Source organism: Phyllostomus hastatus, unplaced genomic scaffold (genome assembly GCF_019186645.2).
Source record: "Phyllostomus hastatus isolate PE091 unplaced genomic scaffold, TTU_PhHast_1.1 phas_scaffold_78, whole genome shotgun sequence".
NCBI lineage: Eukaryota > Metazoa > Chordata > Mammalia > Chiroptera > Phyllostomidae > Phyllostomus > Phyllostomus hastatus.
This window is the reverse complement of record NW_025334041.1, coordinates 65,473,085-65,483,007: the sequence shown is the minus strand read 5'-3', so window position 1 is coordinate 65,483,007 and position 9,923 is coordinate 65,473,085. Positions and strand designations below refer to the sequence as shown.

Sequence of the window (9,923 nt, the reverse complement as noted above, 5' to 3'; positions counted from 1 at the left end):
TTCGTCACAGCTGATGCACTGGGGGCCAGGCCTTTGGCCACCCTTTTGGAAATGATTTGCACATTAGATTGGGTTCTAGAAAGTGGAACTCCAGTCCCAGCAAAGGTGGAGAGCAATCATACCCTTCTGTAACAGGATACAGACAAGGGGGGGGGGGGCCCAAATAGGGATTTGAAATGGGGTCCGGAACTCAGGGTGTCCAGGAAATATTAGGATGTCCTCACCCTCCCCACCCCCACACACCTCCCCACCTGTGGCGGTGTCAGTTGGGGGAAGGGACAAATGGAGCAGGGCCATTGAGAGCTGTTTTGCATAGCAACAGCTTTGCAGCTAACCTCTGGTGTGGTCACTTAACATATCTATAACCTTTAACTGGTTGCATAAATATGTTAAATAGCTGTGGCCATGCTCTGAGCCAGGGGAATGGAAGTAACTTCCACACCAAGACATAACTGGGGGCAGGTCCCCCAAGTTACAGTGTCTGCGTGGGAGCTTGGAGAAGACTGGCTCCATGACATGAGGCCATGTCTACCCAGACTCACCAGGGCAGCCCAGTAAAGCTGCAAGGATTTGAGAGGGCGGGCAGGTGTAGCCGATTGTGGGAGGAGTCGGAAATGGGGCTGCAAAGGAAGATTGGTGTAGGGATTAAAACCCAGATAAGGCGGCCCTGGGAGAACCACTCGGTCTTTGGCAGAGTGGGGACCCCCACAGCTTTAGAAAGGGGAACCACCACCCAGCTTTAGCTGGAGATCCCAGCAATGCAGCTGATGGTGCCGGGAACCGAGGGAGGTCTACCAGCTGAGACAGATTACTGGGAAGAACCAGGGGCTGCCTGAGCCATGGACCTCTATTTCTTTTCCTGAGATATGGTACCCCATACTGGGCAAAGGGGGGAAGGAAGGACTGTGTGTGTTTGTGGGTATTTTAAGGGACTTTGGGATTTTGATGAAGACATTGGGTCACTACTTGAAGTCTGTATAGCATTAAATAAACATTTCCTTTCCTTTTTACAGATCTCTGGCATTGAGAGATGTCTTTCCTCTGGTGGCGGACATAATGAACCTGGGGGGGTTTCTTTTGGTAATAGTATATTGCCTCGGCCCCCTTTGGCCTCCTTGTTGTTCTGTAACACTCCCATTCCACCTACTTCACCTCCTCTCTGTGAAAACCTGGGTGGGGCCACTCCACAAGTTCTGGGATGCAGTGTATTCAGTTAGCTCACTTTAGCAACACTGACTAAGTGCCTTTGTGTGCAGGTGAATCTCCGCCCTAGCTGTATGTTAGAATCAACCAAGGTGCTTTTAAAAATGACCGACTTGGGCCCCAGCCCAGGCTGCTGGAATTGGTGCCTCCGGGTCAGGTATGGGCACAGGCACGTATACACGTGCCTCAGGGGAGTGGCTGCCTGGAAGTGGGTGAAAAGTCTACCCTAAGCCACACCCAGGCCATGCCAGGCCCTGCTTCCCTCAAGCTAGCTAGCTGGGCAGACCTGCTGCTCTAGGAAACACCGGGAAATTCCATGGATATTTTAACTCGTGACAGCAATGTCCAATTAATCATCAACCCTGTAACGTGATCCCAGACTATAACAAGGGGACCAGGGGAGCTCACTCAGGAAACCTGTCTACTGGCCTCTTCAGACAACCCCTTCCAGACCAGGGACCCCAAGCCTGAGAAGCCCAGGCCCATGGGCGCCCAGCTCTGCTCCCAGGCTGGTAAGTAGGAGCCATGTGCTTGGTCTCTAGACAGAGGGATGCAAAAAGCAGGGGAAGCTCTGGGTCACTGCTGGGGGACAGGTCCAGAGACAGCGGTGTAGTTGTGTAAACATTACTCAGAAAGAGCTTCCGAAACAGGCTGAGCTCATTAGCTGCTGTAGTGAGGCAGTGAGGTTGTAAGCTTCCTGTCCCTGCAAGTTTCCAGCAGATGCCAGTGACTAAGTCTGGCATCCCTGCAGTGACCAGCTGACACACATGGCCTAGCTGCTTCTGGATCCTGCTGTACAAGGAGAAGACTGGCTGGGTGGGAAACCGTAGAGTTTGGGGGCCTGGTGGAAGATAAGGGGCTCCAGCTGTGAAAGCTGAGCTGTGGGACCTGGGCCAGGTCACTTTTCCCTGGGGCCTCCGTTTCCTCACCCAAACCCGGGGCCTCTGCAGCCCGCCTGCTGGCTTACAGGACTGCTGGCAGCAGAAACCAAAAGGTGCACCTCACCAGAGGCCACAGTGTTCTTTGGTGTGAGGGGCAAAGATGGAGAACCTGGGCTTTTACCTCTGGAGATGTGACCGCACCTCTGTGGACACTGATCCCTCCCAGGCAGAGACCCCTCCCTACCAGCCCCTCCCCCAGCAGCACTTGGCTCTCACACCAAGAGCAGGTGGCACCAAGAGCCTGGGGGTAGGGAGGGGCCTGCCACCATTGCTGCTGTCTTAGTAACTGTGTTTGGATCCCAGGCACCAGTGGTGCCATGAGAGGCAGCATAGGAGAGCATAGGAGAGCATGGATGGGGTGGGCTCCCACACCTTTTACGCCACTGTGAGCCAGGTTCAAGCACAGAGCCCTGTGCAGAGTAGAGGATGGGCCCTGGTGGGCCATGCAGTCCCCTGGGCTCTCTGGACCTCTTGGCTTCCCTCCCAGAAGCACCTTGCAGGGGCCACACTCAGCCCATCGTGAGGGGCTATGAGATTGTTTGTTTGGAGAGCCTGGGCATGCAGCTGACCCAAGGGTGCTCCAGGCCCCTGGCTGCCTGTGATCTGTGCAGCTGGGTGTCCTCTCAGCCTCCCTCCTCTGACATGGAGAGCACATAGTCCCCACAGGCTTCAGGGAAGCTCTGAGGCTGGGATGGGCAAGCTTTGCAGACTGTCAAGTTCCTGTCCAGGATGAAGCCTGCCCTTTTCCAGGGTCCCCAGGCCCGCCCCACCCCTCCCATCCTGTGAGGAACTTATGCAACCACTGAGGCCACTCCTGGGAGTTCCTCCTCCTCCCTGCACTGCCTTCCAGTCAGCCAGCTCCCTGCCTTCTCTCCTTCTCCCTCCTTCTCCCCCGACTCCCCTCCTGCCCCTAGAGTCAGTTCTGCCTGAGCCAGCCTCTGTCCAGGCAGATGAATAGGGAATGGGGTGGGAACTCCATCCACTGACTCTCCCTGAGGGAGGGGGGCCAGCTTCCAGCCAGGACAGGCTCATCTCTGCAGGTCACCCTCTTAGACCAAGGAGCTGAGCATGAGGGGTGTCCTGTTTTCCCAACCCAAGGTGGGGGCCCTTTCCTCAGCTAGGGGCTGAGGCAATCCCTCTTTGAAACCCAGCTCTGCACCCACTGTCTGCAGGGTGGTGGCAGCAGTGGACATGGTGATATGTGCAGATGGCTTGAATGCCTCTCACCACCCTAACCAAGCCCATTCCAAGGCTCCTCTCCAGCCCCCACTTTAGGAATGAACGATGAACCAGCCTAGGTGGGGGTGGGGAAGGTGGCCTCCACCTGCCCAGGTGGGTTTTGGCTGGTTACATCGGGAACTCTTAGCTGCCTCCACCCACCCCAGCCCAATGCCTGCCCAGGTGGGCACTTAACTCTTCACATTCAGGTACCTGGGGACTCCTCTGGGCTGGGGTCTCACTCGAGTTCAGATTGAACTTACCTCTTTTTATTTTCAGGCTCCTTCATCCAACCCAGAAAGAGTAGGGCCAGGAGGGGAGGGGGGAGAAGGGGAGGGAAGTGGTAAATTTGGGGGAGCTGACTAAGAGCAGTTCTGCGCAGGAAGCTTCTCCAGCTTCTTCCAGGCCTCCCCCAGGCCGCTGGAGTTGACATGAAGGGCTGCCCAGTAAGCTAATCTCCCTTCCTAGCTGCCAAGTAGAGTCAGGTCAGGAAGTCCCTTGATTTCAAAGTTCACCCCAGGCCTTGAACGCATGACCCGAGACCCCATTTCCAGCCTGTGCCTTCACCCGAGGGGAGCTACCAGGACCACCTCTCTCCCAGGGCAAGGAAGTCACCCTCACTGGGGGACTGGCCTTCACAAGTGAAGGCCTTCACAGGTTCTTCGTGGTAAGATCAGAAAGTCAGACAAGAGAAAATACAGCACCAACACGGGACCCATCAGCCAGAGCCAAGCAGAGTTGGCGGGCCTCTCTCTTTTAGGTTGTTTCTAGGCTCAGATGTGTACATCGAACAAATACATCTGTAGGACAAAGCCAGGGCCACATGTTCCCTACTGTTCTCGAAACTGCTCTTTCTGTGTAATGGCAACAGAACCACACCGGGTACCGAAAGCCTGTACCTGCAGCATCAGTGCTTTTAACTTTTACAACCACCCTGCGGGGGAGGGCAACTGAGGCTTGAGGGGTTTCACAGAACTCAGACCCCAGACAAAGTGAGCTGCTTGCCAGCTCTAGGCAGGTCTCTAAGGGTTGTAGCCCCCAGGAAGCTGGGGATGGTGGAAATGCCCTCCCCATAAGAGTCAAGGTTGCCCCAGGATGCTGAGGCGCTCGGGTGGGGGTAGCTGTGGGGGAGAAGGAAAGGTGGAGGTGGCCAGATGAGCCGGTGGGCCTGGGCTGTCCCTCATTGACATCCCCCTGACCGCTGCAGACACAGAGGAACCCCTGGAGACCCTTCGCTTCCACCCTGAGGCCAAAGGCGCCCATGTGATCCTGGACGCAAAGAGGATCACTGCATACCGACTTGCCACTTTTCACGACGGCATCGTGTTCAGCCAGAGGCCGGTGCGGCCGGGGGAGCGCGTGGCACTGCGTGTGCTGGGGCATGAGGGCGGCTGGCACGGTGGCCTTCGCGTGGGCTTCACGCGCCTGAACCCTGCGTGCGTGGAGGCGCCCAGCCTGCCTCCCTTCGTGTGCCCGGACCTGGAGCAGCAGAGCCCGACATGGGCAGCGTTGCTGCCGGATGACTGCGCGCTGGCGGGGGACATTGTTAGCTTCTGGGTGAACCGCCACGGACGACTCTGTGCCCAGGTCAACAGGGGCCCGAGGCTCCTGCTGCGCAAGGGCGTGCCCATGGGCGCCCCGCTCTGGGCCGTGATGGACGTGTACGGGACCACCAAGGCCATCGAGCTGTTGGGTGAGGCCATTCGTCTGTATCAGGCACTGCCCCTGAGGGGAGGTGGACGGTCAGGAGGTACTCCACCAGAATCCAGAGCCTAGGGGAGAACCATTTATTCGTATTCAGTCAGTTTTCCCATCAGCTTCTGCCAGTGCCAGGTGAGGATGGGAGCAGGGGACAAAACCCAAGCACTGGAAGGGCAGCTGTTCCTAAAGAATGATAAAAACACATGACCAGCACCCCAAACATCAGTGAAAGGGCTCATCACCTTTCACAAAGGAAGAAATTTGGGAGTGGGGATTTGCGGTCTAAGTAGGAGTTAGTTCACTGGGGACAAGGTGACAAGCTGAGGCAACACAGGGCGAGGGGTAGACGTGAGGAGGAAGACAGCCTGTGGGGCACGGGTGACACTCGCCAGTCAGTGGGGAAAACAAGACTATCTCTCTAGCTGCCTGCAGGGAGAGTGGCTTTCAGGGAAGTGAGTAGATAGGTACAGGAAGACCCATAGAAGAAATTTTGTTGTTCCTGGGCTGGTGGTTCATGGTCCCCCAACACAGCTTGTCACAGCTGTAGGAGCGTCCCCACTGGAGAGCCCGATTCGGTAAGTGTAGGACAGGGTCCAACACCTGTATTCTCCAGTTTCCGCTGGATCCCCGTGCTGAGTGATGCTGAGGGTCTCCACTTAGACAGTGGCTGCAGAGTAAAGAGGAGGTGTCTAAAGGAAGGCTGGTTTAAGAAAAAGGATCCACAGCCCCACAAATTCTCTGCTGGGTTAAATGGAGACAGGAGCAGCTGGGGTGGGGCTCTCAGAGCTGCCAGGAGCTCATTCATGCACTGCCACCCAGAAAAGACAGGTGATGGGCACTGCCTGGGGTGTGTGGTGGGTGAGACGGGAGCACCCTGGCTCTACTCTTCGCAGGCCTGAGTCCCCCATCTCTGTCCCAGATCCCACAGCCAGTGCCTTCCCCAGAGCCTCGCCCTGGGCCCTCCCTGAGGAGACGCCCTCTGACCCTGAAGGTGAGTGTCTTTCTGCAACACCTGGGACTCCCCAGGCCTCCAGCCCCAGGGGAGCCAGGGAGGCCCCAGCCCTGGGAACTCAGGAAAGTCTTTCAAGTCCCATCAAGTCTATCACAGGCTTTAGGTCCAACAATTTGGCTCTACCTACTAGAACCTAAAAGCAATGGTGGCTGTGCAGTTTAAAAAACAAAAAAAAAGTAGCTTAATAGCTCTGCCTTCTAGAACATTGGCTATAGTCCAGGTTACAAGAGCACATTCATGAGCAGATGATGTTATTTTGTGCTTGTCTTACAAAAGCAATCCTTGTTCACAGTAGCACCTTTGCCAACCAGGACTTTAAAAAATTATTAAGGGATAAAGAAAGAGAAGCAAAAAGAAAAAAATCTCCCATTGCTTCCTAGGTGGATTTCCTCCCATTCATATATATATGGGGAACTATTTGTGCTTTGTGTTCTTTTTTCTACACAGTTTTATGATGTAGATGTAATATACATTATGGCTTTCTTACTAATTTCTTTCACTTGATTACATTATGAGCATTTTCTCACAAGGTAATATTTTTCTCACTACAACTGCCTGGCTCTCTTTTCTGTGGCTATATCGTGAGTAAGCTGCCCCCTCCTTGACCACATATGCCCCTGACCTATGTTGTCCCCATTTCCAGCCACAGCAGGAGAGGAGTGTGCCGTCTGTCTCCACTGTACTGCCAACACCTGCCTTGTCCCCTGTGGCCACACACACTTCTGCAGCTGCTGCGCCTGGAGGGTCTTCAGGGACACAGCCAAGTGCCCTGTGTGTCGCTGTGAGATTGAGGGGGTAGTCTCAGCATGGGGCTCTTCTGCTCTGAGGACTGGGGAAGGACTTCCTGTATGAATGGCAAAGTGGGCCTAGCTCTGAGCTGGTCCCTGCAGGGGAAGAAGGGGCAGCCCACCCAATTTCTGCAGAAAAGTCAGAAAGCCTAGTTGGTAATGAGCAGAGCATAGAGAAGGAGTAGGGGATGATGGCTCTTCCCCTTACCCAACGGGTTGGGGCCAGTGGTACAGGGGGGAGCCCCTCTCCCTACCCACACCAGAATTATCTATCTGATGGTGGCCTGATTGTAGACAGTGGCTCAGCAATGGCCAGCAGGCTTGAGTTTCCTCTGCTTAGCTACAGGTTTCTCATGCCCAAGGCTTGTCAAGGCTTTTGCTGGCCACTTGGTATAGTCACCATTGACCTAGCAATCTAGGCACTTATGGGTGCCAAGGTTCATGGGACACCAAGAACCCACATGTGTCAAATGAGGAGGATCTGAGATGGGTGGCTTGACCCTTGGTTTTATAGCTGAGGAAGTTAAGGTACCTGCATTTTCCTGTGGCAGCCCTCCCCTTTGGGGATTAAGGAGCTGCACCAGATGCAGGGAGGCATCTGTGTGGAGTGTTTACAGTCCCATGTGAGAGCTGGCACACTGCCATCAAGTCCTCAGTAAAGTGAGTCAGGAGTCACTTACCTTGCAGTGTGGTTGTGAGGATCCAGTGAAATCATGTATCTGAAGATGATTTAGCACGCGAGAGGGCACTGTTGTCATTGTGCTTATTCCCTTACCAATTTCTGATCTATCAAAATAAAGCTTCTCTTTTTTTATGAATGACATTACAATGAATATGAACCTTTATTGCAGTCAGAGAGAGCAGGTGGAGGTGGGGCTGGTCAGGATGCTGGGGCATCTGGGGATCTCCCCTTCTGTCCTGTACAGAATATACAGTACACACCGGGCTTGCAGTGGACTGGCCGGCACTCTGGGCCCTCAGGCCTGTGTGCTCTATTCTGCCAAGCACCTGAAGGAGACCATCTTACACTACCAGCCCTGAAGTCACAACCAAGCTTTGCTCTTGCCACCCTTGATTTGGGGGGACCTTTATGGGAGTCTGGCTCCTGAATAAAAGGAGAAATTGGACCGGGAGCCCCCCCTTAGCAGGTGTTTGTGGTAGGGGGCAAGGCATGCCCATGACTTTGCTGCTGTTCCCAGCTTGTGAGTGGTGGACAGCATCTCCTGGGGGAGAGACCCTTGGATGTGTGACTTGACTTCTGTGAGCCTCAGTTTCTTCATCTATAAAGCAGAAGTAAGACCATTTTTTTTAGAGTAAGTTGTGAGGATAATGAGTATAAAGCTTGCAGCTTAGAGGAAATACTCAAAACATGGCAGCTCCCTTTCCTGTATAAGGCAGCTGCCAGGCAAAGCAACCAAGAGGTCATTGGGCTGGGCACCCGAGCCTGAGTGTATGTCCTGGAGCCCCACATCATCCCAATATTTTGTTGATTCTTATGGGTCCTAAAATAAATTTTTTCTTCCTTTAACTGTGTCTTTTAGTAAAAAAACAAAACTCAGATACCTCCAGGGAGAGGGTGTTACTTGAATCCTATTTCCAGTGACTAGATAACAGCTAGGGAAGCCTGATCTTAGAAATGGTCCCTAACCATAAGTGGTTAGAAAGAACTTTTCTAACATCCAGTCCTTTATAAGAAGGGACTTTTATAAATCTATTCTTCCATAAAAAAGCAAGAAAAACACTGGCAAGATCATATACATATTATATCTGGATCTTAACCAAAGACTAAACAACCATCTGAAGGTGGATTAACAAGGAGAAACTACTGAACTTTGGTAAGAACAGTGGAGTTTGTGGTGTTTGAACTTGGCCTACTCCCATCCCTCCAACCCCAGCTTCACAGTAGCCTTGAAAACCAGCATCCTTATAGCCATCAAAAGGAACAGACTGGATGGGTAGCTTCTCAGAAATCTCCATCTAGAGCATTGTTACTATCTGACCTGTACTGCACTTCCCTGGAAAAGCTTCGTTTATGGGACGTCACCATTATTTAATCTAATTTGAAGCTCTCTCCATGAAAAATCCCTACCCCCAAGGTATTATATCTCTGCTTAGGGCTCTCTCCATGGGAAACCCCCTCTTCCCAGGGTGTTTGTCAAACATAATTAGCTTCAGTTATTCACCAACTGCCCAAGACTGTGATACCAGTTGTGACAATCAAAAGCACAACCAAAAATTTAAAAGAAAGATCTGAGAAATAGGATCTTCAAAGAGGAGTTGAAAGGCTCTGACATATTCCTTGGGATATAAAAGACTGTACATGATCAGGAAAGACATGAAAGGGCCCCAGTCTCTCAGTTCTGGCAGTCCTCAAGGGCCTCTGCAAACAGGAAGTGAAGGCTAAGACAGAGTGGTAAGCTGCCTGACATTGAAGATATGCCTCAACTCACACACCAAGCTCCTTGGCAAAAGGTAGATTTCCTGACTCAAAGGCTTTAAGGGAATCTCTGTCCAATCATCAGCTGACCATTAAGCTAACTGAGGAGGTGCAGGTAAACATGGCTCACCTCCTCACACAAACACATCAAAATTATAGAAACTATAGAAAAATCATCATTCAGAACTATTAGAAATGGAATTGAATGGAAGTGGGACAACTACAGATTAAAAGAAACTACATCTACTGAGACTGGTAGGAGGGGTGGAGACATGGAGATGCAGAATGAGCTGCTCACACACCCACATGTAGTGGATAAAAATTGTGAGGGATATCTTAGGAGTGAGGGTCGCAGCCCTACACCAGGCCCCCAGCCCAGGGTTCTAGTGCCAGGAAAATAAGTCGTTACAACTTCTGTCTGTAAAAGCCAGCAGGGATTTAGTTGGTGGAATAAACTGTTAGATTCCCAAGTAACTTCTCTTAAAGGGCCAGAACATAAATTTACTCAGACTCTCTCTGAGCCCCAGCACTGGGATAGCAGCTTGAAGGCACCAGAGACATATGGGGAGGAACTGAAGTGTCTGGCATCAGGGTGAGCTCTTGGGGACAGCTTTCCCCCAGAT

General features: G+C 52.6%; 1 protein-coding gene across 2 annotated transcripts; it reads left to right on the top strand.

Annotated features, from left to right (window-relative positions):
* The first annotated feature begins 1,544 nt into the window (after positions 1-1,544).
* NEURL3 (neuralized E3 ubiquitin protein ligase 3) lies at positions 1,545-7,681 on the top strand. Of its 2 annotated transcripts, none has more exons than XM_045828267.1 (4): positions 1,545-1,715; positions 4,570-5,055; positions 5,957-6,054; positions 6,719-7,681. In XM_045828267.1, exons 1-4 carry the CDS (start codon positions 1,688-1,690, stop codon positions 6,872-6,874), a joined length of 768 nt encoding a protein of 255 aa, XP_045684223.1. In that variant the 5' UTR covers positions 1,545-1,687; the 3' UTR covers positions 6,875-7,681. The 2 variants fall into 2 exon arrangements, with proteins under 2 accessions (XP_045684223.1, XP_045684222.1); XM_045828266.1 differs by having other exon boundaries at positions 1,550-1,715; positions 5,983-6,054.
* The last annotated feature ends 2,242 nt before the right edge of the window (positions 7,682-9,923 follow it).

Excerpts from the sequence above, each read along its gene's own strand:
- NEURL3 (XM_045828266.1), top strand. The coding sequence starts at position 1,688 with ATGGGCGCCCAGCTCTGCTCCCAGGCTG. Across the intron at positions 1,716-4,569 it reads CCAGCTCTGCTCCCAGGCTG|ACACAGAGGAACCCCTGGAG; the intron begins GTAAGTAGGAGC and ends TGACCGCTGCAG. Across the intron at positions 6,055-6,718 it reads GACGCCCTCTGACCCTGAAG|CCACAGCAGGAGAGGAGTGT; the intron begins GTGAGTGTCTTT and ends CCCCATTTCCAG.